At 37.4% G+C, this 27,164-nt stretch overlaps 1 protein-coding gene across 2 annotated transcripts in view; it reads left to right on the top strand.

Annotated features, from left to right (window-relative positions):
* Nucleotides 1-27,164, top strand: part of ARID1B (AT-rich interaction domain 1B) — a 422,870-nt gene that overhangs the window by 27,927 nt on the left and 367,779 nt on the right. For both annotated transcript variants that reach the window (XM_063308100.1, XM_063308110.1), the window contains exon 2: nt 10,161-10,355. In XM_063308100.1, coding sequence (XP_063164170.1) covers nt 10,161-10,355 — 195 coding nt within the window. The remainder of the gene's footprint in view (nt 1-10,160; nt 10,356-27,164) is intronic.

Raw genomic sequence — 27,164 nt, 5'->3', positions numbered from 1 at the left:
TCTCTCGCAGATAACTTCATTTGTCAGAAGGTAGAAGAGGAAACAAAGAGATCTGCTACCCTGGACCTAATCCTTACCAACAGGGAGGAAATGGTTGAGGGAGTAAACTTAACTTGACCCTGGGAGGCAGTGACCATGCTATCCTGGAATTTCAGATAGCCCCGGAAGGAGAAACTCAAGCAATCAGACTTCAGTATTAGAGTTCAGAAGAGCAGACATTGATGGACTCAGAAGAATAGTAGGAAGGATCCAATGGCTTGATATCCTAAAGGAGCAAAATGTCCAATTAGGCTGAGAGCTTCTGCAAAAAAAGATACTGGAGGCTCAAACTCAAACAATTCCTACGAGAAGGAAGAATGGAAGTCATCTAAAGAGACCAAACTGGATCCACACCAAATTTTATAAATTGCTTAAAAGGAAAAAAGGAAATGTACAAGAAATGGTGAAATTATTAAGGTGGATTATGAGAAGGCCAACTCCTATTTTGCATCTGTTTACTTTCGGAAGGTGAATAAACCCTTAGTTGTCCCTCACTGTGCCACTGGGGGCGGGAGGAGTGAATTGAAGCTCAAGATAAGCAAAGAGCAAGTGAGGAAATTCCTAGCTAATTTAAATGAGTTAGTCTCCAGAGCCAGATACATTACATCCTAAGGAACTAGCAAAGGTAATTGCAGAATCATCTCTGTAATCTTTGACAAGTCCTGGAGAACAGGTGAGGTCCCAGAAGAGTGGAGGAGGGCTAATGTTATTCCTATTTTCAAAAAGGTGATGAAGCAGGACCCAGGAAACTACAGGCCTATGAGCTTGACATCTGTCCTGGGCAAGGTCCTTGAGCCTATTATCAAGCAGCATGTCTGTGAGCACTTAGATAGGAATTGATTAATTAACAGGAGCCAACATGGATTTATGCCACACCAGTGATGCCAGACTAACTTGATTTCCTTTTATGATAGAGTTACTAGACTGGTTGATTGGGGCAAGGCCATGGATATAGCATGTCTTGACTTTAGCAAGGCTTTTGACAGTGTCTCATAGCATCCATATTAACAAAATGATCAAATCTGGGGTGACAACTCAACTTTTAGATGGATCTACGATTGGCTCAAGGATCAATCTCAAAGGTAGTTATAAATGGCGTCAAATCTCCCTGGAGAGACATCTTGAGTTGGGTGCCACTGTCCTGGGCCTAGTGCTGTTCAGTGTTTTTATAAATGACACGGACAAGGGAGTTAAGGGAATATTTACCAAATTTTCAGATGATACAAAGCTAGGAGGAGTGGTTAATACTTGGGAGGAGAGGGAAAACATTCAAAAAATGTAGCTAGAACAGTAGACAGAAACAAATAGAATGAAATCTAACAGGGGAAATGTAAAGTCATGCATCTAAATGATAAGGAAAACAAAAGAAACATGGGGGAAATCTGGCTCACACACGTGAGAAGGATTTGTGGGCACTAGTGGATTACAGTCTCAACATGTCCCAGCAGTGTAATGCAGCTGCAGAGGAGGCCAGCAACAATTTGACAAACATCAAGAGGAGCAGAGAGTCCAGATTGCAGGAAGTAATTATCCTGCTCTAGTCCGCCTTGGTCAGGCCTTACTTGGAGAATTGTGTTCTGGTCTGCACTCCCAAGTTTAAAAAGGACGTTGATAAACTGGAGCTTGTCCAGAGAAGGGCTACCAAGATAGTGAAAAGACTGGAAATCAAGTTCTATGAAGAAGGGTTAAAAGACCTAGGTATGATTAGCTTGCAGAAAAAGTTGAGAGGGACATGATAGCTGTCTTCAAATACCTGAAGGCAGTCACATTGTAGATGGTTTGGACTTATTCTCACTTGCTCCAGAGGGTTAGACTGGAACTATTGGGAAGAAACTTCAAGGATGTAGATACAGATTAGACATTAGGTAGAATGTCTTGACAATAACAGCTGTCTGTCAGTGAAATAAGTTACTGCATGGTTTCTTCCCCTTCACTGGAGGTTTTCAAACAGAGTCATCTATCACAAATAATGTAGTGAATCCTGCAGTGTGCCGGAAGTTGGACTTGATGACCTCTTAGGTCCCTTCCAACACTGTGATGATATAATGTTGGATTCCATGATACAAACCTTATCTAATACTTTTTGAATAGAGCTGACCACGTTTTCCTATGCTATTTTTCAATTGATAAATTATCCAAATATTTCCAATGCTGAGTGATTAATAATTTAGCTTCCCAAAGTAAAAATGTAGTAAGTTTCTTGCTATTTAACCCCATATACTCTCCATCAAATGTATGCAATAATCCTAGGGTTCTGGTGTGGAATCTGATTGTTTGTTTAGTTACTCATTTTGTTAAAAACTTTTCCCCAAGAATCAGATTTTTTCCCCACATGTTTTTGGAAATAATATCACTGGAATAATAGCAAAAGATACTTTGTGAGGTGCTTTCTCTTATAAACTATTTAATATGAGATACTTAAATAGCCTATAGTTTAATTTCATTGCTGTTTAACTCAAACCAATCTCCGAAAAAGTAATCCAGGCCAAGATAATTTATTCTCTTTTTAAAGAAAGGATAATTTGAATAACCATTTTCAGAAAGTATCTCTTATGGATAATAAAGATAAAGATGAAAAATGCACATACAGAACAACATTTGCTACCAAAACTTGATCCCAAAGGTCCTATGTTCAGCTGGAGATTGAAAACCACAAGCAGTCTGACACAATGTGAAAATTCCCTTTGGCAAACATTACTTTGTGGTCATTGAGTTTAGAAAGCCTTTAGATGCTTTATGGGAAGTTATTAATTAGCAGTCAAATAATACATATTGAAGGAGTTTATGTTTCTTCTATTTAACAGAGCAGCTAGACTGCCTCCTAGAAATGTAAAAATGAACCTGGGACACTTAGTAAATATTGGTAAGTGTAAGTAATGAGGAGGATCTTTCTTGTTGTTTTCCATATTATTGTGAAAGTTACTTTGTCTCTAACAAAGCCCAGATCCCCCTTATTTTTTTTAATGAGTTCCCATAAATATATTTAAAAGTTGCATATATATGCGTAGAAGCAATGCAGCCGAAAGGGAGACAAAATTCCTTCCTGTTTTTTCCATATAGCAGGGCAGTAGTGTAGTCATAGAATAATTCTTGTCTTCATTGCCTATGGGTGATGTTGTCTGGGATTGCATACTGAACTAATACCCCACAGTTGTGGTTCAAGGAACCTACATTAGATTCAGTCAACCTCCAAAAACTTAGTCTAGTTCCATATGAATACAGTGCACACCAGGCCAAATCCTTTTAATACAAGGAAATAGTTGGGCAGTTAAATTCAATAGAAAAAATTGTAAAGTTATACAAAGCTTTTTTTAAAAAAATGCAAAATCAGCAGCCTTAACATTGACCTTTGATCAGCTGACCCCCCCCCCCACCAACAACCTCATTATACACATCCAGAAAAGGCATGGCATAATTGACTTAAATTGACAGTGATTCACAGTAAGAAATGCTGAATAGTAGTTTCGTAAATTAATTCACTGAGTGGAGAATAGGAGTCACAAGGCTGACTAAAGCTGTCAGAAGAGAGAAAGAAAGAGAGGGAAGGAGGGAGATAAATAAATAATATATAAAGAAAACTTCCTTTCAGCCTGGAAAGCTACAGTACTTGGTAAAGCCACTGCATTTATTTTCACCCCCACCCTCAGTTTTAAATAGCACTGCTTTTCATACTGCCAGAATTACATGCTGTGACACCCCTTTTCAAAAGTTATGACAGCAGTGTAATGACAGCTACTGCCTCTTGAGAATCAATCAGGCAATTAATTTTGTAAATGAAATGCTGATTATACAAAGCTTCACATGAGAGGCCGAGTGATTAAAATCAATTTAACAAATTGTTTCAGGTGGGACTTGATTAATAATTTGCCATAAATGCAGAGAATATATGGCCAGCATACATTTTTTCTATGTTAATATATAACTGTAGAAAATAGAGTAGATGTATTTTTGTGCCTACCCTTCCACGGTGTGAAAGCCAGTGTAACTTAGTCTCCAAAGTTCTCCCCACCTTTTACTACAAAACTTATTAACGGAGCAACTTTTTTTCTGTAATACTTAAAGGCTGCAGTAGATGGAATTTGTTGCCTAGCACGGTTCAGTTTGGCAGCAAACACTGTCTCAGTGTGAATGTGACTTCTATTAAAGGCAGGGAGGCTGTGCCCCTAAGGTTATCTGCAGGGGAGTCAAAGTCAAGATTGCAGCCTCAATCACATGGCTGCATTTTTACCCCCCCTCTCTGTGGAGATACCACTGATTGTACCCAAGCTGGGAATATTTGGTCTAAAAGCCAACATTGTGCTAAGGTAGAAATGTGCAGCATATGGTCATTGAGATGATGTTTGATTGGAGTTTCTGTAATCCCTTGCTGTTGGCTGTGCTAGCAAGAACTGGTGGAAACCAAACAACATCTTAGGGCCACACGTTGCCCATTTCTTCACTGAGTATATCACAAAATGTGTTAGATGCAGAAACAAGGACATAATCTGCAATATTGGAACTGTTACCGGTAACCAGCATTACTGAAAATAGTTGAATGCTGGGAATGTTCTTTTCTTCTCTTACTCAATAGCAAAGCCATACCTCTACAATTACAGGCACCAGTCTTGCAGATCCTGAGCTAGAGAACATTCAAAGAATTCAAAGCTGTATCTTGATGCAGGATAGCCATCATCAGCCTCACTGAGTTTTGATGCATTATTTTATGCACATCCATCATATATTGGTAACTCTGGAAGTATAGGCTAGATTGCTATTGTGCTTCTTGTTACATGAGAACAAAGTCAATTTTATATGTTGTAAATCCAGGTGATGGCTGAAAGCGAAGAGGAACTGAGGAGCCTTATGATGAAGGTGAAAGAAGAAAGTGCAAAAGCTGGCTTGCAGCTAAACCTCAAAAAAACCAAGATTATGGCAACCAGCTTGATTGATAACTGGCAGATAGAGGGAGAAAATGTAGAAGCAGTGAGAGACGTATTTCTAGGTGCGAAGATTACTGCAGATGCTGACTGCAGTCAGGAAATCAGAAGACGCTTAATCCTTGGGAGAAGAGCAATGAGAAATCTCGATAAAATAGTTAAGAGCAGAGACATCACACTGACAACAAAGGCCCGCATAGTTAAAGCAATGGTGTTCCCCGTAGTAACATATGGCTGTGAGAGCTGGACCATAAAGAAGGCTGAGAGAAGGAAGATTGATGCTTTTGAACTGTGGTGTTGGAGGAAAATTCTGAGAGTGCCTTGGACTGCAAGAAGATCAAACCAGTCCATCCTCCAGGAAATAAAGCCAGACTGCTCACTTGAGGGAATGATATTCAAGGCAAAACTGAAATCCTTTGGCCACATAATGAGAAGACAGGACACCCTGGAGAAGATGCTGATGCTAGGGAGAGTGGAGGGCAAAAGGAAGAGGGGCCGACCAAGGGCAAGGTGGATGGATGATATTCTAGAGGTGACGGACTCGTCCCTGGGGGAGCTGGGGGTGTTGACGACCGACAGGAAGCTCTGGCGTGGGCTGGTCCATAATGTCACGAAGAGTCGGAAGCGATTAAACGAATAAACAACAACAACAAATCCAGGTAGAATCATAGGGAAACATTCTGGAAGAACATATCAGAGAGTTTATACTTGGAAACTAACAGTTTCCTAACTTATTTATTTATTTGATTTATTCTCTATCTTTCAGCTCTTGCAAGCCCTCAGCTTAGGCTCTTATTCAAAATGTTCTGAACATTCATCTAGCACTTTGACTTTAAATCTGGAAATCAAAATGCTGAATGTATATTATGAATCAGTGCAGATTCCCTAGAGGAACTTGCTTGCAACTAGGGCAGAGCTCATGAATTACTTAAAAATGTGCTGCTTTTAGGCAATATATCTTCATGCAGCTATGGCTGTTAGAAATAGGTGAATTATATTGGTTTACAGCAAAACAGATTATGAGAAAATGTATTTCTTAGGTAAAGTTTTTTAAAAAAAAAATACTATGAACAGAGATACCAGCCTCTTGAAGTATTATCATATTTAAACAATATGTTGGATTTTTCTATTGCAGTGGCTTTCTGTATTGCCTTTCATTTTTATTTAAAAATGCATTTTTAAAACCTCTCAATCATGTTGCACAGAAGTGTACAAAATAGTATATAATGTATCAAAATAATAAAATGTATCCTATAGCAGAATAAAAACATTGGGCACTTCTACTAATGCAACATAGATCTATGAATTCCTCACAGTTTTCTTGTGTGCTTGAACCATATGTTCCATTGTATAGCATCCCAGAGATTCCCTTGATCCTCAGGAACAGCCTTTGGGGGAGATATGGGAATGCAGCTGGCATAGCCCTGATAGGTAATCAAAGCATTTGTCATCTGCTTTTGTAAGCAACTGAAAAAAACCCAGTCAAATGTTCAAAACTCCTGAAACAAAAGAAACCCACAATACAACCTCCAGATATAATCATAAAAAATTAGAATATAGTAGTTGTTCTCTTATGGATGAAGGCCCTCTATATGGTCTGTGGATCTCAAGAAGACTTTGATGTGATGGATCTAAGGTAATTGAGAGTCAGGATTAAAAATAAACTAGAAGGGAGAACTGAATAGGGAAGCAGATAAAGGAACAAATTTAAAAATGCTATAGTATAATATCAGTTACTCTTAAGTAATACAGTAAAATTGAGGCCAGTGGTAGGAAGCCAAGTACTGTAGTTAGTTTTTCTCAGTTGTAGAATTCTTTCAGCCATCAGGTATGATAAATGTATGTAATTGGGTTTAACTGTTATTTTAACCTCTATGTGCCCTTGCAGTGGCACTGTGAAAAGTCAACTTGTGTGTAGTTCATTAAAAACAGGGGTTGGGGGGTGGGGAGGTGTTGGTTGTGATTTGTTTGCTTCATAGGCATAATAGGTTTATCCAAAGTATAATAAATTACCAGTGAATGGTTGATACTCTAACCTCAATATTTTAAAAGTAAGATTAGAATAAATGCATACAACTTGAGGAAGTGACATTTAATTTCATTGCTTTATTTTGTAAAGGCCATCAGTTTAGATTGAGGAAAGATACAGATTTCTATTTAATATTTTAAGATGCACCTCTCTCCACCCCTCCACAGACTCCCAGGAGAAATATGGCATGGCCTCCTCATTGATACTATAGCCATGTAGTGCAGTAAAATCATTGGAATTGGATGCCATTTAGGTCATCAAATCCAATCCCCTGCTTAGTTCAGCAAATCAATTTAAAATTTCTCTGAGTTTTCATTTGTTTGAACTCATCCGGTGAAGGGAAGCCCACCTCTTCTCTTGGTAATTGGTTCCACTGTCAAACTATTCTTACTGTTAGGAAGGTGGTTTTTTTTTTACATTCAAATAAGATCTGCCTTCTTCTAACTTGAATCCATTATTTCATGTTCTGCACTCTTGAACAGTGCATAACAGATCTTTACCTTCTTCTGTGTGACATTTTTTCATGTATTTGAAGAGTGGTGTCATAGCTCCCATTAGTCTTCTGTTGTCAAAGCTAAATGTTCCCATTTCCTTCAGTCTCTTTTCATAGGACTTCAATTTCTGTTCCTTTATTTTTGTTTCCCTTCTCTGAATCTGCTCCAGTTTGAATACTCTTTAAAATGCAGTGCCAAGAACTAGAGCAATGTTGTTCATCCACAATCAGAACAGATACCACTGATCACATCCTCCCTACCCCATGAAGTCCCATAATTGCATCTCTAGAGATTTGCAGAGAATTTGCACTGGGATTTTGCAGGGAGCAAAGTCCATTATGTAAATAGGAATCCATTTGCATGTTTCTAGCTTTAACTCATGAGTCTAAGCCTGTATACACAGTGAGTATAGTTTATGGTGGGAATTTTGTTTTTTCTGTGCCTTCAAGTCAGTATTGACTCCTGGTGACTGCCTGGACACGTCCCTGCAGTTTTCTCTGCAAGATTTCAGAAGTGGCTTGGCATTGCCTTCATCCTAGCTGAGAGAGTCTAGCCCAAGGTCACCCAGCTGGCTATGTGCCTACGGTGGGGCTAGAACCACAGTCTCCCAGTTTCTAGTCTTATGCCTTAACCACTGCAGTAAATTGGCTTTCTATGGAAGGAATTTTCATATATAAATGCACATCTCCTCTGAGGAGTATATTTTCCTAGCACATACAGTATATGTTGATGTTCCTGCATGCTTAGCTGTTGCAGTTTTTATAATTTATTTGTAATAGTCTTTGAAAAATGTTGCAATAATTACTATCTATTATAATTTTGGTTGATTTTAATTTTGTAGAATCCTATTTTGTAATTTTAAGATTAGTTGCAGTAGAATAGTTGAACTTAATCAATTTTTAAGATGCTAGTAGCCAACTTCCTACTGGGTATCTGTCTATGCTTATTTCACTGCAGCATGAATTAATTTAAATAGCCCAAATAGACACTTTGAATCAAACTAATATTGAAAACAAAGATGAGACTGAGGAGGAGAAGAAAACATAGGACTATGTTTGGATGATCAAATTTAGTTTAGTATTCGGAGTATGTGTGAGCTCCATATATCTGAGTCCAACTCCTAACAAAGTAATAATATTTGGTTAATTTAATTTTCTGTTTCATGAGAATCAAGAAACTACAGTTGAGACCTTCCAATCAAGTTGGGATATGAAACTCTGTCAATTTTAGTTTTTAAATCCTGGCTGCTTTGGAAAGCCACTACCATAGATTCCAAATAAGATATAATGCTGCCCAGAGTCACTTCCCATGAGATGGGTGGCTATATAAATTTGAATAGTAATAATAATAATAATGGTAGTTAATGATACCTCATGTGAAGGGCAGAACAAAGGGGCAGCCAATGGGCTGCATGAAGGTACCTGGAGCTTGTACCTATCCAGGATTATTAAAACAGACTTTTAATAGAGTCTATTAAATGGTACAAGAAAAAATATTAGGCAAATTATGGGTTGCATTCAGGCGTAGGTAGAAATCAATGGTCCAAGGAAAAATAGCACATCATAATTGTATTGGGAACTTAAATCCTGAAAGAATTCAATATTGAAATGTAGCGAATAGGTTTCAGGTAGCTACAGCGATTAGAAACAGGAAAATCAGTTTGTGAATATTTGTTTACATTGAGAGACCTCTGCAGCAACAGCTATGCACTTCATTTTTATTTACAAGAGAGCATATAAAGGAAAATTGTGATCCACTTAAAATGCCACATTAAATTCTAAATCCATTGCTACTAAAAACAGCTTCAGTAATGATAGAGTTTTGGAATATGAATCTACATGAGTATGTGAATATGCACACCTTTTTTGTTATTCTCCTCTAGACATATTGACTTTTGTTGAATTACTAACTTCCATATAAAAAGTGAAGAGAAACAGCTCATTCCTAGATTTAAGAAACACTGTGGATAACTTAAGTAAATTATCCATAGAAAGGAATAGATACTGTCATTCACTTTCTGTGAGGTGTGAAAGCTTTAAGAATATTTGTGCCATTTATTATATATTGAATAATACTAGCTGATGTGTGTGTTGCTGCGTTTTGCACCATGTTTTGCATTGCTTTTACCTGCTGTGAACCGCCCAGAGTTGCTGAGTGAGATGGGTGTCTATATAAATAAATCAAATAAATAAATAAATAAATAAATAAGGGAGCAGTGATCTGTTGTAAATGTATTATATGTGCTGCCAAATAAAATCAGGATTTTGTTGTTATTTTCTGAAGTCAAACAAAACAAAAATCAAAAGAAACTTCTGATGTGAACTGTAATGTATGACTTGCTTACTGACTTGAATAAAAAAATGAAAAAAAATCTGTGAACAGTGGTAAAGATAGAGCAATTAGACTATGTAGACTATTGTCTGGTAAGATCTTCCAATTGCCAACCATGCTTCCTTGAGGAGTTTCATCCTTATGTAGTTGACTGTGGAACTATATGAACATGCTTCTCTGGAACTGAATTATATTATGCCTGAAATTAAACTGTAGGGTTTAAAAAAAAAAAGTTAGTAGATCTCATTTTAGAATGAAGACTTTGAAAGTATATCAACCAAGTGATTTTCAAAATTATTCATGCAGTGGATTAAAACATTGCTTTTATCATTTTCTTCCTCTAATCAATAGGGCAACCCAATGGATCCAATGGTAATGAAAAGACCTCAGTTGTTTGCAGTTGGCAACAGCCCCCATGCCCAATCACAGGCAGGCAGTCCATATCCAGGGCAGTCATATGGGCCACCAGGACCACAGCGTTTTCCAATGGGAATGCAGAGCCGGACTCCTGGTTCCATGGGAGGAATGCAGTATCCACAGCAACAGGTTTGTTAATGTTCCTTTCTGATTGTCTGCTTTTATTCTGTTAAATGATACTTAGGCCACAAGATCTCTCTCAGTACAACCTTCAGTGAGGAGTTGGGAAAGAAAGGAGAAGGCTAATTTGTAATTTATTTGTGTTATCAGTTTTCTTTTTAGATTTTATTTTCTTTTGTCAGTGATGAACATACACATTTTAAGAGAGGATATACCATTTATCAAATACGTTCTCCAGATTTGTGATCTTTTTCATTTGCTCAGCTGTCATAAGCTTTCCACTGCTAATAGTTTCTTTATCTGAAATAATACTGAAGAGGGCAGATTCATTGAAATGAAAATAATATTGGTCAGCATGAAAACTGTTATATTTTACAGTAAAGTTGTTGGTTCACATAAAAAGTAGTATATGCTTTACACATGTGTGCATTACAGCTTCCTTCTTTCTCCCTACATCTCAAAAGAGGGATTTTCTTATGTAAAAGGAGATGTAGATTGTACAGTTTCATTTTAATCTAGGGTTAGAATTTTGCAGTCGATGTCCATTTTTTCTCTCCCATTATCTCAAGAGGGTCAATTACTTACATTTTCAGCATAATAGTATGGATAAAGCCATTGTGTTTTTGAAAGGGCAGAATAGATGAAAGCTATCAAAAGATTATGTTGGTAAATCTCTGATCAAGCTCTTTATTGAAAACTGCTTTCTACAAATGCAAGGCTTTTTTGAGAAAATAGCCCTGTCTGTGTATGGCTAAGTAGAATTACTTTTATTTCTTGATGTTAAGTATGACAAAGGTGGAAAATAACGATCAGCCAGGCAGATATATTTATTGAATTGACACAGAATATTCGAAGATTAGGAATAGATTCACAGTTTTGTTGAGTTACACATTCCATTTTTTGAAAACATGGACTACATGTGATTCGAAGTCTCTTACCATACAAAGTTGTTTGGGGTATAGCTGTAAAGGTGACTACTTTGGAAGATGGACAGCTTAACTAGTGGCAAGAAATTTATTTTGTTGTTTCTTAATAGAGCAATTATCAATGACAGGTTTTAAAAGACTGTAACTTGACTGTTATTTGGAAACAAAGAAGAAGAGAGCATTTACTTCCTAATTTAATTAAAGTTACTACTGGTTTAATCAACAAAGCTCTTTATTTTGAAAAGGAGTATTACTATTTTTTATCTTAAGAGTAGTGTTGCATTTTTTTTACTTGTGAAATAAAGGCTAATTTTAAAAAATCTATCAGAAGGCAATGATCTGGTGCAGCGATTGGCTACTGTCCCCATCTGTCTTTGTGCAGCATTAAAATAATTGGATGAGAAATACTATGATTATGAGTATTAATACTCTTTGGGGAAGTAGTAGGAAGATAATTACAACACTGAATTTTTATTAAATGGACATCAACACCTAGGAATAATTTTGTTTGGACAGCCTCCAGAGCTTCATATGTTTAGCTTGTGAGTCTAACAATTTGAATCCAATTCTTGGCTTTAGTGCTTATATATTATCTTTCAAAATGAAAAATAAAAGAGTATTAAAATTTCAGAATACAGGCCTGCCAATGATATCTCCAGTGGAGACAATGTCTGTAAGTAAACCTGAGTGCAAGTTGCTTAAGAATACCATGCATTGATTCTTGGATGGGTTTTGTTCTGTGCAGAGACTGTTACATGGGATTTATAAATCAATTCAACTTTTTTTTTTTTAGAAAAGTAGTGTTTATTTATTTATGAAAATGTATATGCCGCATGCTCAACAGATTCTAGGCAGCTTGTGGTAATAAAACTATATGTAAACACAATACACCAAATAAAATCAAGATAAAACAAACAGATCGCATTTGTATTTACTGTTATCCTCTACTGAAAACCCTCCATTCCAAATCATAGAACAGGGCAGTTTTCATTTCTTTTCTAAAAGGATAAAAGATGGGGATTAATGGGAAGGGCATCCTATGGACTTCATATTCTCAAGAGGTACGTATACTTAGGATCCCCTCCCAGCTAAACCTCACTGGGTAGGCAGATTTTATCTGGAGTATGTGGTTCCTGAAGGCAAGGGGGCCCTATACAGTATAGGATTGTATAGGTAATCACCTTGAATTTGGCCTGGAAGATTGTTGGCAGCCAATATAGCTCCTGCAGAATAGGTGTGCTTGTATTATATTCTCTTTGGCATTCAAAGGAACTAGCCTAAATCCAGGGCCTTCAGCAATCTGACTCCCAGAAATTTGGGTTGAGATTGGGGGGTTGGAAGTGAGGATAGGAATAAAATTTCCTCTCTCCCTTCCCCTGTAATGGCTGCCCAACCCACAACATATTGTTGTTGTGGGAATAAACTGAAGGGAGATATTGACCCTTGAGCTCCTGTAGTCATGGAAGATATAAATCTATCATATAACATTCAAAAGATGTGGCAAATATACAGTATATGGAACAAAGGGAAGTATTAAGACAAAACTGAGTGGAATTTGAAGGGTTGGGACAGGAACCCATTTCTATGGGTTCCTGTCCCAACCCATAGAAATCACAGATACACAGGTAAATATTATATCTTTACTAAAAAGGTTTTCAAACAGAACTCTAATGGCAAAAGGGTTTGAACAAACAGTTGTCCCTCATGCCCAAAATATCGAGCCCACAAAAACTCAGCCAGCTTAAATTAGAGGCAAGACAGAGTTCAAATGGTAAACAAGGTACTAGAGGGTCAAACAAACATGCTATGAGGGTCCAGGGCCAGTACTTGAGAAGGCAGGCTAAGGAGTTGAAGAACACACTTGTGAGATAAATGGAGAGTTGTCAACAATTCTGTGAGGCACGTGGCTCCCCTTAGGTAGGGATGGCATGATCTGGATTTGTTCCTTTGGCGGGGCAGGGTTCTTTCTGGCCAATAGACTTGCTGAGCGTCTTTGTTCAGCCCTCCTCTCTTTGTGGTGAGCCCTTGCATTAGGGGGAGGTGTTAGCTCCGCCTCTTGGTCTTCTGAAGCCAGCAATAACTGCCTCTCCTGGTTGCTAGGCAACACTGCTTTCCCGGCCTGCGACTCTTCCAGCTGAATCCCCTCAGGCTGATGGTCCTCCTGTAACTCCTCTTCATCTTCTGGGTCTGAGCTGGCCGTGACAAAGTCTTTCATTTCACACATGTAGTGTATCTTGAAGTGTCAGAAATTAGTTGATGTTTCATAGTATATTCTGTAGCCATACGTACATGTATGTGTAAGTGCTTTTCAAATTAAATGTTGGTTCTTTGTATGTATTTAGTATATTTGTAGAAGAAACCCACAAGTCTTTATTTGTGATATGGAAGCACACTTGGAAAGTGATGTCAGCATTTTGTAAGGATACCAAACATTTGTGAGTCTACTTAATAGAATTTGACATATTGCCCAATACTAGCCATCTGCTAAAGAAAGAAATGTTGCTTTTCAGTTTTGAATGTTTCCCATGAAATGAGAATGCTTACTTTTAAACCAAAAACATTGGTTTACTGTTCAAAATATAATCCAAAATAAAGATGTAATTAAAGCAGATCTTATTAACATATTAAAAATTAATTAGTTGTTTAAAAACATGCATACTGTTTTTTCATTTTCTACCTCTGGAGACCCAACACATTCCTGAAAATTGACGAAATAATTTCTGATTTGTTGTAGGTTGACAAACTATAAATAATAGCAGGTGGCTGAATCTTTTGTAGTTGCACAGAAATGAATGAGTACTGTATGTACAGTTTGCAGAGATACACCTCCTAATTTTGTAACTTGGGCTTGAATGAGATACAGTCCAGATACAACTGTCTGTTGGGGAATAAAGTTCTGAATATCTGTAAAGCTGGTGAGAAGGGAACCCAGATTGAAAAGTCCTTGATCCTACTATATTGTCAAAGTACTTCCTTGTTGACCATATTCTGAAAATAAGAGTTAAACCCAATCCAAAGAAAGAAAAATATGGATAAGGTAGTTTAAGGGTGAAAACTCTAGCAGGAGGAGCAGAGAGGAAGAACGTACAGTGTAAATCACCAAGCAAAAATGCTGATTTAACTGATTGATTTGATTTAAATCATGTTTTTCATTGATAGTTCGTCAAATATGATTTAAACAGCGATCTGATCTGAGCACTAAAACACATTTCATTTAGAACTCAACGCAACATATTTATATAATCTTTAGAAATACCACTATCATAGCCAGCCTGTGTATTTATCAACTTACTTCAATAAAAATAATAACTGGGGATTTCAAAAAGCGAACGATGATAGGTTGGAAAGAGCCATTTTCACAAGTTGCGGTACTGAAATAGGAGTCCATGCTTAACTGGTAGGTAGCACAGGTAGCACATAAAGCAGCCTTTTATTTATTCTTCTGAGATTGTATCATTTTCACAATGTTGAGATAGCATTTCATTTTAAAGTGTCTTTTTTTAATGAGAAAAATTTAATATTTTAATCCATTTTTTAAAAATCATAAATGTATTCAGTTTGCTAGGACCTAGTTTATGCTGCTTCTGCTTTAGCAGAAGACAGAGAGATGCTTTTTGTGCTGTAATGTAGAGCCCAAACACTACATCCTCAAATGGAGAGGAGCATTTGCTGCAACCATGCAGGTTGCCTACCTAAGGATATCTGCTTTAACATATCAGAGGTTCATCGTAGTGAAAAATGAGGCTATACAATAAAAATAATGTGATTATTGGACAAGACTTTTAAAAGACCACCTTAAGGATTGGGCAATCATAGATTACACATAATCATGGAATTACCTCATTTGTTCCATGGCTTATGCAGAAGCCAGAATTTACACAGCCTTATAAATTTTTATGTATAAGATTCTCTAAGTAGGGGTATGTTAGTAATGCTGTCTGTACTGCTGGGAAATGTTTAGTGTTTCCCCCTTTCTGTCTGATGTTAAGCCTCATTGACTAAATTGAAAAAGGCTGCTCATAGCAGGATAAGGTTTTATGTTGTATTGTCTCCTTTGGAATTATCCTTTCCATTAAGTATAATTCGCTCTATGGAGGGAGGTGAGCATAGATTACGGATAATCACAGAATCAAATTTGACACAAGAAAGAAACTTTATGGTAGCTTAGCTCTACATTTTAACTGTGGTCATTGACAATATTTACTGAATAAGATCCCAAAAGCAATACAATTGAATTATTATGGAAAATAGAAACAGTACAATGATTTCCTCCTGTAAACTGATGTAGGGAATTGTCGGTTAAACAGAAAATGCCTGCTGTCTTGAGAGAGTAATATTGTTTGAATTAGATGACACAATGGGATCAGGAAATAGCATTAGGGCTAAAGCTTACACTTGTATCTTTCAATATATACATTCAGTAAATTGGTTGTTGAAATTATTGCATTAAATATCTCTGTTCCAAAGACTAAGTCATTCTGTTTATTAAAGAACTGTGGTCAGTTGCAAACAAAAAGCCAAACAGTATATATTGACAACAGAGGAATTACATATGGTACCATAATGGATACCATCAGGACCTGCAATTTCTAATCTGAATTCCTTCTGTTCTTCCTCTTGTTTGTCAGAGAAACTGTGGCTGCATAAGATGAAAAAAGGAGGGGCAGAATTAATACGCTAATATTCTGTGCAACTCAGTCTGGTAATCAACTATATAGATTATTAGGTAGCAATAAGTCAAAATGAGTTAGCATATATCTTGCAAAACTCTCATGACAGATGCATTTTTGTCACTGATTTTTACATCTGTTTGAGCAGGAAAGAACAACTTCAGTGGAAATGTTTTTGGGTTTTTCCAACTATGCAAAATGTTCTTCCTAAACCAGTTCAATTGTAACGCTCAGTCATGATTCAGTGAAGCATGTTCAAGGAGCAAAACATATTTGGGTTCACGTTTTCCTTCATTTTTCATCTTCTGCAGAGTGGATATAAGGGCAGCAGAAGTATGAGTTTTTGATTTAAAATTAATCAGAGTTTGTCACCACATTCAAACTGGAGGGACTTTGGTTTGCTTAAGCTATTATTTCTATTTAATTGCCGCAAAATGCTAGTCTGTTTATAATTTTCCATAAGTTTTGACATTGGCTCTAGTTCCCTGTTTTTGGGGTTTTTCTTTTTTTTTTCTTTTTTGCAATATTAGTCCACTTATAAGGGTTACATCATAAATAAGTATTAGATGTTCTCTTAAATATACTAGAAGTTGAAGAATATCATACTCTATACTAGAAAAGAAGTTTCAGTTTTCAGTATGAAGTGATGCTCTCTAGAGAAAAATAAGTGAGTTCTGCTTGTGATATTTATGACAAGGCAACAAGTAGTATCTCTTTTCCCTGTAATTCTCAGATCAGGCTTGCTAATGTATCAAAAATACAGTAAACCAAATCAAAATATTGAACATATCATGTTTAAATCTTAGCATTGCTGTCAACATCAGTTTGGAGATTAAATCCAAAATTATATCTCTAGACACATAATGTGTTAAGAGTTGTAGTTTGTATGTTGTTTATTTTGCTTTGAGTTCCTTTAATTGATATAAAACTTGTTTTATTTGGCTTGGGTCAAATAATGTACCCAATGGAAAGAAAAATGGGATAGGAAGCAAAACAACAACAGTAAAGTCAGTTCACCAAGCATGGGCTGAGAAAATGGATTTCTCCTTCCCCTTGTACTGCTGTGCAGAATGCCAAAATTTTTGGAAAGAAATTGGGGAGTTCCTGCATATGAGATGGGGTAAGATGGTCCAAGAGAAGGAGGAGGTAGGCATCTTATTGCATGAACTGAACTTTACTTTCTCAAGATTGGACTGAGTCCCTGTAGACATTAGGAACAGAATCATCTTGATGAGAATTCATATAATAGAGACTCACATGACCTGATATTTGGAAAATGCCCACATGCAACACGTACACATAGACCCAGCAGTTTTCCCTAGCTTAGAGGCCTTGATTGTGCTTGCTGAGAATAATAATGTAGCAGTAGATTCACTGTTAGTTTGTTTTAATGATTTAATGTTCTCTGTTCTCACTTTCAGGGCTCTTTTACATTTACCTTCACTTTTGTTTTGGGTATGAAATAGACTTGTGGCTCACATTTAGGAAAGCACATAAACTTGAAAATTAAGATTACATAAATTACTAATGGCATTATCTACTTATCTTCCATTTAATAGAGAAGTTCCAAACTGTTGTTTTGGCATATGCAGTCCTTCGCAATAGACGTTTTCAAAATAAAAGGAAAAACAAAACTGTCTTGGCTTCAGGTATTTGAAGCTGGTGGCATAATAAGTATCAAAAGCAGAAGTAGGAAATCTCTCTCTCTCTTTTACACAAACACACACACACCTTAAAATGCATGCATTCATTTTGCATTTAGGGGTTTCTTTCTGTATATTGGTTTTTAAAGAGAACTAGTCACAAGTATCTAGTCCCACTGCAAAATTGCTAAAGCTTATAAGGTTGTCTGTGGTTCTCCTATTACTTTCTATTTGACTAAGGAGGGAGAACGTTATCTTCCATCCCCTCTTCTCCATAATTATGTCTCCTTTTAACATCCCCTTGAAAAGCGGCAGGCAAAATGATAAGGGGTCCCTTCCCTTACAAGATTAAGAAGCTTGGATCTTTCGCATTTGGAAAAATATAGGGCTTAAGGTTAAGAAGATAAAAGTTTACAGTAGTGTGTGTAGAGTGAAGAAAATGTTCTGAGAGAAGTATCGCTCTCAATACCTGAACTCAAGATCATCCAATTCAGTAGAATGGAGCACAGGCAAAAAGAAACTCGTTCACATTTTGCATAATTCACTGCCATATGGTAAAAGCCCACTAGCTTTGATAGCTTTAATAGGGAATTGGACAAAATCCATAGATTGCTGTTAGTCATGAATACTTTATTGAGCCTCCTATGTTTATAGGCAACATGCCACTGAATACCATCTGCTGGGATGAACAGTGGGAGAAAAAGCTTTCCTAGAGAAATCTGATAGGACTATGCACAGTTTGAAAATATTTGGAAGAAGCACTTTGGACCTTCCATGAGCACAGCTTCTCTGTGCTGTTCTTTAAAGCAGCCCATCTTTTTTCATGCTTCAGTTTTGAAAAATGGTGGCTGCTTTAAGTTCTGCTTTAACTTTAAACAGTTGACTCCTTATAAAAGCTCCTTTTTTGTTGTTGTTCAGGCTTGCTCAGAAATCTGAAAAAATGTGTTCAGCTTTAATGAAGAGCAGAGAGCTGCTGTGTTCATGCTCATGTGATGTTTGAAGTACTTCTGAATCATTTTCAGAATGATTGGTGTATAGTCCTGGAATCTGATCATTGTGAACCTTCAGTAGTATCCAGCAAGTGTCAGCTTTCACATGGCATGGCAATAAATTCTGACTCTCCATAAACTCACCCCTGCATACAGTAACAGCTGGAGCTCCACAAATTTGGCATGGTTTTATAAGTTGCTTTACTTAAAATGAGGAAAAAAGCTACGTATAGACAGAATATCTGCCCACTGCATGACAGTGGAGAGAAGAGAGGGCTTGCTGTAAGTGACAACTCCAATGGAGTGTCATCTTCAGGGAATCTGGGGGCAAGCCAGTGGCTCCCCAAATAAGGAAGGGCCCATCTCTACTAGTGTTGTGGACATTTGTTGAGACCTGAATGTTCTGGGGAGCCTATGAGGTTGGGGGTGGTGAATAGAATGTTCCCCTGATTAAGTGCCATCACGGTGGTGGAAGTTCTGTCTTTTATTTATATTATTCTGTTTTTAATTTGATTACTATGTTGGGGAATGCATATGATGCCCAAAGTCAGATTGATTGGAATAGCATATAGGCCTAAGTAAGTGAGTAAGTAAGTACATACATCATAACCCTTTTCCTCCCAGCATTTCAAGGCAATAGACTTGGCTGTTGTTTGCCTAGCCTTAAGCACCAGAGATACCTGTTCCATGACATAACAGTTTTGCCTGTCCTGAGAATTGTTGATTCCCACTTCACCAGCTTTACTGTTACACCATGTTTCTTTGGATGTTCTTCTGGTTTTAAGGGAAGAACAGGAGAGAAATATTATTAATATTCATAACCAAGAGAACTGTTTGAAGGAGGTTCCAGATTTTGGAGTTAAGGGGACTTCCTACTAGGGTTAATTTGATCTAGAGTGGTAGTATTAAACCTGCAGGAGCTTGCATGGAATACTGAAATATCTGGGGATTGAGGGGAAAGTCAGAGAAGAGGAATAAAGATACTGACTTTGTTGGACATTTTGGAGAAGAACCCATGGAACAGTGAAGCTTTCAGTCTTGATCTACAAGAGCTAGGCAGAATGCTGAATGCCAGAGCTAGAAATCAGTGTTAATGCTACTGAAACTGATTATGTAAGACATGATAATTCACTTCATGCCTACTGATGAGAATGCAGGAGAACACTTTCCTTTGACACAGGGTTTGCTGAAACATCACTGCTGTCTTTTTTGTAATACTCCTCTGTATGTTTTTGGACAACGTAGTACGTGTTAGAGCTTGAAATACTCTTGCGCAGTTCTCTTTGAGCAGATAGTACAGGACAAGTTCTAGCACATAGTTGCTTGACATGTGACCGCCTACCACTAGGAAAGAATGCTCGCATTATCTAAGCTGATCTGCTGTGAAGTTTGCCAGTCATTTTGCAGTTTAAATAGTGGGCTGTAAATAATTACTGAGCTTCCATTTTGAATCATTACATATGTTCTTTGAACAAAGCAAGAAGGTAGCAGTGGGAAATATTGAGCATGCTAAAGCAAATTATAGTTAGCTGGGAGACATCAATCTTTCCAATCTTTGTTAGTACAGCGTACTCATTTTTGTTTTGGACTGCAGCATGTTCTGCATCCTCTTTTTATCTGGTAATGCACAAGATGAAAACCATAAAGTTACTAAGTATTTAATAGATGTGTAAATGGTAGAGCTCTAAGAAGTACATGAAAACTTGATTACCCTCCTATTTCTATATTAATATTTTAACATAACTGGTTAGCTTTATAGATTATTCACTTTCTTATGTCTTCACACCAAGTCTTAAGAAACTGCCTTATACCAAGTCAGATGACTGATCCATCTAGCCCAGAATTACTAATATTGATCAGTGGTGGCTCTCCAGCATTTCAGGCAAGATGTTTTCTAGCTCTAGCTGTTATGTGGGGAATTGAATCTGGATCTTGTTAATGTTTCCCATGGACAAAGGATATGCCCAATAGCAAGTTTGTCTTTGAATCCTGATGCTCAGAACCCAATTTGGCTCAATGCTTAACTTGGGAACAAACACAAATCTTGCTATGGAATTAAAACGTTGGTGCTTTGCACAATTGTTCCTGGAAATCAGTGGCCGTAAACACTTACTTTTGGATAAAAGTGCAGAGCATTTAGTGCTAGGTGCCTTTAGATTTTATATAAGAACAGTCTTTTTATCACCTCTTAGAAAAGTTGGGTAATATTTATAGGCATAGCTGCCCCCTCATATGATTAAATGGTTAAAGCCTGCCAAAATGTGTAAGTACAGGGAGTGTGTAAAAAAATTATTTTCAGTCAGGAATTTAAAAAAAAATCCCTTAGCTGCCAGATTTGTGGGCAATTGCTATAAAAATAATAGATGACATCAGTTTGACAAAACCTGAAAAATTGCAAAATGACAGGTAAAGCATTTAGGAGGTAGAACACATGACATACATGAAACTAATGTTAATTATGAAATTAATTAAGCATGTCAATCAAACTGCTGTGCACCTTACATATTATATGACAAAATTTGGCCACATTTAAAGAGATAAAGTCATGAGCCTGAAAGCAACAGTTAGAAATAAAACTGGTCAAAATGACTGGTTAATTTGGTTAGGTGTGGAGTTACCAGCTCAAGGCATGTCAGCATAAAATAAGCAGCATAATAAGACATGTCTCAAGATTTCAGTGGCTCCTTCTTTGCATGAGCAAAGAATGGAATGCCGTTACATCTCCTGTCTCAAACAGTGGATGGGAACACATTATGCTGTGCCGGGGTTAGGGCCTTCCTGAGTGTGGGTATAGTAATTTTACTAGTTTCTAGTACCGCCTTTTTCAACCTTTTGACCCTGGAGGAACCCTTGAAATATTTTTCAGGCCTTGAGAACCCCTGCACATTCAGGCTCAAATATAGGCCAGAAGTTACAAAATTATTATATTCATTTCATGTGTAGGTTAATGTATATATGCATTAACAGTGTTCTTAAACTAAAAATAAAGAATGAAGCTTACCTCTTTAATGTGAAGTTGCCTGAATTTGAAATAATTTTTTAAATAAATCATGATCTCCCAGGGAACCCCTAGTGACATCTTGCGGAACCCTAGGGCTCCACGGAACCCTGGTTGAGAAACCCTGATCTAGTAGGTCTGGAAGGGGTGTGAGGGCTACTTAAAAATATATCACACAGAAATGGAAGAGGAGTGTTGGTGCAACTATTATATTATATTTTATAAACCGTATTTGTTTATAAAATCCACAAAGTACCCCTTTCCCCTCCTTTTTTTAGGCAGAGAGGGCATGTCTAGTTTGATCTTTGTTTATATCCAGCAGGAGAAGAGAAAACTGTAGTTCTCCCTGCCCTCTCCTTGAGGTAGTGTGTGGACTTCTTACAAGCTGCTGTCAGGCAGGATTTTTAGAAATCATAAAACAGTCACAAAATGCAGGGTAAATACTGAAGCCATCTACTACATTTCTACTACAAATAACTGTAGTATACAGCAAGTCCTGGTAAACCTGGTAAAGTTAATCCATGACTAGAAAATTCAGTGAGTATTTACCACATTGTACTCTCTTTCCCTCTTCCGTAGCCCTTGGCATTTTCTTTATGTAGACAGATTGGAGACGTACTCTTTGTGTTTCTGTATCTCTCCAAATTTCCTACAAACCTTACAGAGGAACCATATTTAGAGACATTCAGAAAATTTGTTTCACTTCAAATGAGTCTTATTTGAATATACAAACTCCTTATTTCAGTATTCATTTACTGTAGTCATGTTTAAGGATACTGGTTTTATAGGAAACTGAGAGAATAGGCTGATCTTTTGATCCCTAAGAGTTGGGTTGAAATATTGTATAATTTTACTACAGTGGATGAAAATATGCTCATTTGCCCTTGTTAGAATAAATATCCAAGCAATACCTGTAGCATGCATGTACATTTTTACTTTTCAGTAAGAAATTGCTCATTCTTTTAGCCTTATACCATATATCAAAATCTATACTGATGGTGCCATGGGCCACCTGGTTGTTGATAATGTGCAATTCTGCATGAACATAGTGGTCATTTCTGAGAATTGCAATTTTCCATTAGGTAAAGGTAAAGGTTTCCCTTGACGTAAAGTCCAGTCGTGTCCGACTCTAGGGGGCGGTGCTCATCTCCGTTTCAAAGCCTTGGAGCCGGCGTTGTCCATAGGACACTTCCGGGTCATGTGGCCAGCATGACTCACGGAACGCCGTTACCTTCCCGCCGAAGTGGTACCAATTAATCTACTCACATTTGCATGTTTTCGAACTGCTTGGTGTGCAGGAGCTGGGACGAGCAACGGGAGCTCACCCCGCCGCACGGTTTCGAACCGCCAACCTTCCGATCGACAGCTCAGCGGTTTAACCCGCAGCGCCACCGCATCTAATTTTCCATTAGACCATCATAATATAAAAATCAGAGGAGAAGAAATGTGCAATGTATTTGCCTCAGTGTATTATGTTCGTATTTTCACAGATAGAACCATGAGATATAAATCACTTGAACCCCTCCAGTATTGCTTCTTTTTTTCCTTTTTTCTATTTACTTTTACATAATGGATAAACAAAAGCCTCTTGGAGAGGTTTGTGAAGAACAACTAATAAGATAGATCCTTAACAAGACTCCTTGGATTCTACTTATTCATTTATTTTGTCCTTAGATTTCCTCATGAGGTTTTTCATCTTGCAGTGATTTATTTTTATTTATTTTATTGGATTTAGAGGCCACCCAACTCAGAAGAACTCTGGGTGGCTTATATCTCAAAAGTAGGAAACAATAAAAGGAAAGGAAAAAACAACAACCCAGTACATCGCAAGAAAACTAATGGAGTCTCAACAGCCACCCTGCCCTTAGGCCTGGGAATAAAGTAGGTGTGGGGTGGGAGCCATACATATTTCTGAGGGGATGCTGTTCCAGACGGCAGGCAATGCGATAGAGAAGGTATGCTACGTAGGTCTACTGGGCAGGTAGAAACTGTTGGAGATAGGTGGTTCTTTAAATAACCAGCAGTCAGTCAGCTTGCAAAACAGTAGTTTTACATGAGTGTAACATGGTATGCCAGACACTATTCACCCCGCTGCAGATGGTACAGATGGACCAGTGCAAAGGCCTTCTTCATCACAGCTGCCACCTGCACTTTGAGTAGGAACTGTTAGTCCAAGATTATCGCCAGATCATGCACCAGCGTTGAATGGGGAAGTGTCAGCCCATCTAGGAGCAAAGATGAACAAACCTCAGTTCCAGGGGCCCCAAATAATCACAGCTACTCAGTTTTGTCAAGATTAAGTGTAGTTGTTCATCTCCATCCAGATCCAAACAGCCTCTAGACACTGGGTCAGGACACTGACAGCATTACCTAGGCAGCCAGGGGTTGAGGTGTACAATTGGCTTTAATCTGCATACTGATATAGCAGACTCCAAACTGATCAGTGACTTCACCCAGTGGTCTCATGTTGATGTTAAATAGGGGCAAGAATTTCAAGCCCTGAGGCACCCCATCGATGAGGAGCCATCAATATGACTTCTTCCCCTTGTCAATTTCAACTGGAACCAACCACAGAGAAAGAAGAACCACCAACCAACTTCCAGTGAGCACCATGGTGAGCTGACATCCTGCCGACAGCGGGTCAGAATTTATGAGGAAAATCGCGGCTGGATCTGGACTGTTGAAATCTCTCTGGAGGAAGGAGGGATCATTGAGATAACCCACAGGCTCTCTGGACAGCCGTTCCTCATGAGTAGATCGAAGGAATCAATGTTTTGCGGTTGGCTTATGAGTTGAGTGGCTGGGATCAAGGGATACTATCTAAGCACATACTCATAATGCAGCCTTTTAAAGACAAAAAGCTCAACTGAGCCTCATTTCTTAATCACTTTTTGGATTTTTTTTATTGTTCTGGAAAGATTAAGACCCTTCAGATCAGCAAGTGTCTACTGTATTCACTGGGTTAGTTGCCTTCTCCTTGGAAAAAGGATTTTTAAATAAGATTTTAAAAGTTCTGGAAAAATATTATTTTTTGTATTAAAGAGAAAAAAGATGCTTAGAGTATTGACTTTGGAAAGTTAACAATGGATTAAGGGTCCAAATGGACTTGGAATTATAGTTTTGAATTAATTAGAAGAATTCTTCCTGTGGGAAATGGTGATTGTTTGGGTTTTTTTAAAGAGAAAATATGATAATGGGACCTTGAAGGTTTGAATATTGGTCTTCAGAATTACTTGATATGATTGATAGATAGATCATGTGTCAATGAAGTTACAGAAGAAGAACAAGGATAAATTTGAATTTATTTGAATGTGGATTTAAATGTCTCTAGCAATGAAAAGGATATGGAGAAAGATATACTGGATATATAAACGAAACCAGTGGATGTTTCATTGCGTAAAGGAAATATACAATTACTAAACCAGAAAACCAATTTGGATAACTTTATTTTACTGGATGTACAAAAGAGGTCTGTTAAAGTCTTGAAGGACTTTATGAGAAGTGATTTTAAAAAAAAGAACACATTTTACTTACTGGATATACTGTTAAAGTTTTGAAAGATTCTTGGGACAAAAAAAATGAACATAAATCAAGTTTGGGGATTATATTTGAAGGGGTTAAAAATTAGGATTGTTAAAAGTACACGGAAGGAATACATGGTTGGCTTACTCAATCAAGGTTAAAATAGAAAATTATTTATATCTGGTTTCCCTTAACTGGACTTTTGCTGATAAAGAATGAATGACGAGGCTTTTGGATTTTGTTTTTTAGTTAAGAGATGAGTTATGCGGTGAAGAGAGTATATGTTGTATTAAGAGAGCTGATAAACTACTAAAATTGTTTTTACTTGCTGGGATGAAGGGGGAAGTTACTTCTTCTCTTCCTTTTTCCTTTTTTACACTTTTTTCTGTATTTTTTTCCTATATTTTTTGTAGTTTGTATTAGTTTTTATTCTTTCTAATTATAATTCTTAATAAAATTATTTGAAAAAAAAGGAGAACCACCATAACATAGTGACCCCCCTCCCAACCCTGTAGCTAGTCTAGAAAGACACCACGATTAATAGAATCGAAAGCTGCTGAAATGTCCCAGCTCCATCAAAGGTCAACAACAAGCATGATCAATGTTGTCTCTGCACCATACTCTGGCCTGAAACCTGAGTGAAATGGATCTAGATAATCTGTTTTCTCCAAGATCCTTTGCAACTGTTGTCTGAATACCTTCTCAACAACCTTCCCTAAAAAGGGAAGGTTGGAGACTGGATAATAGTCATCCAGAATTGTTGGGTCCACAAAGGGCTTCTTCAGAAGGGTAAACACCACTGCTTCCTTCAGAGCAGGAGGGATCACCTCCTCTCTCAAAAAGCTGACACCATAACAGGGACCCTTAACAATCCAGGAAGATTAGGGTCTAATAAGCTCATGGCCAAGCTCACAATCTGGGGAACTTTGCCCATTTCTTTGGGAGTCACAGGTTCAAACTCAATCCAGATAACCCTTATATGCAGCCCAAATTTTATGGCAATCTCTAATTACCAGCCCATTGGCCCGTGATCTTTATTCAAGGGTCCTTGCCCATTCATTTACCTTCATGGACAATACTTTACTGGCATTTTAGCAAAAACTGTTCAGATTTGTGTTTTTATATTAATAAATTTAAGTAATGTTAATTTAATTGACATTACCTTAATACTTCTTTCAATACAACTGTGAACAATGTGTAACTTCATTGTTAATTTTGTGTCAGGGATAGGCAATAACTGGTAGCACATTTGGCATAATGAAAGCCTATGGCAGGTATGCTAACAAAATGACATGGCTGCTTTATGGTCTTCTTGTCCATGCACATAGGATCCTTCCACCAAACTAGCCAGGATGGACTTCGTGCTGCTGATCCAGAGAGGTCCTTTGGTCATCACTGAAAAATCTGTGCAGGTCAATTAAGTTCTGGTGTGTTTATATACGTATATAAAGTTGCCAGGGAGATAGAAATTAATGTTGAATTGAAGGAGGGCTAGGATGGTTCTAGATCAGGGTTCCTTAACCTTGGCAACTCTAAGTGCAGACTTCAACTCCCAGAATTGCACAGCTCAGCTTTGCTGGCTGGGGAATTCTGGGAATTGAAGTCTGCACAGCTTACAGTTGCCAAGGTTGAGGAACCCTGTTCTAGATAATCTTAATGGCCTTCATCTTTCCCTTCCTACCCCATTTTAATCATATCTCATGTGAAAATAGGATGTGTATAGGAACTCTGACTCACTCTATCTGATAGTCTGCCAATTTTGAGTGTTTACTGTTGCATTCCCAGCACAGCCCAGATTTGATTATCTGTAAACTCTTACCTTACTGAAATGGCAGTTTGTGTATGAAAAATCAATGCCCTTTAAAAAAAAGTGCAACATTAGCAAAAAATAAAACACACAAACAAACAAGCCTATCTATTGTAGTCTTAAAAATGCATAATTTAAACTTCCTTATAAGGATTGTGGGCAAATACGAAAGGCACCCTCTACTGTTACATTTAATTATGACATATATGTACAGAGATTAATTAATCATTATAAATAAGATAAAGATAGTGATAAGAATCATT

This window comes from Candoia aspera, chromosome 1 (genome assembly GCF_035149785.1).
Source record: "Candoia aspera isolate rCanAsp1 chromosome 1, rCanAsp1.hap2, whole genome shotgun sequence".
Lineage (NCBI taxonomy): Eukaryota > Metazoa > Chordata > Lepidosauria > Squamata > Boidae > Candoia > Candoia aspera.
Note: the sequence above shows the minus strand (reverse complement) of the source record. Positions and strands in the feature narration are given on the sequence as shown.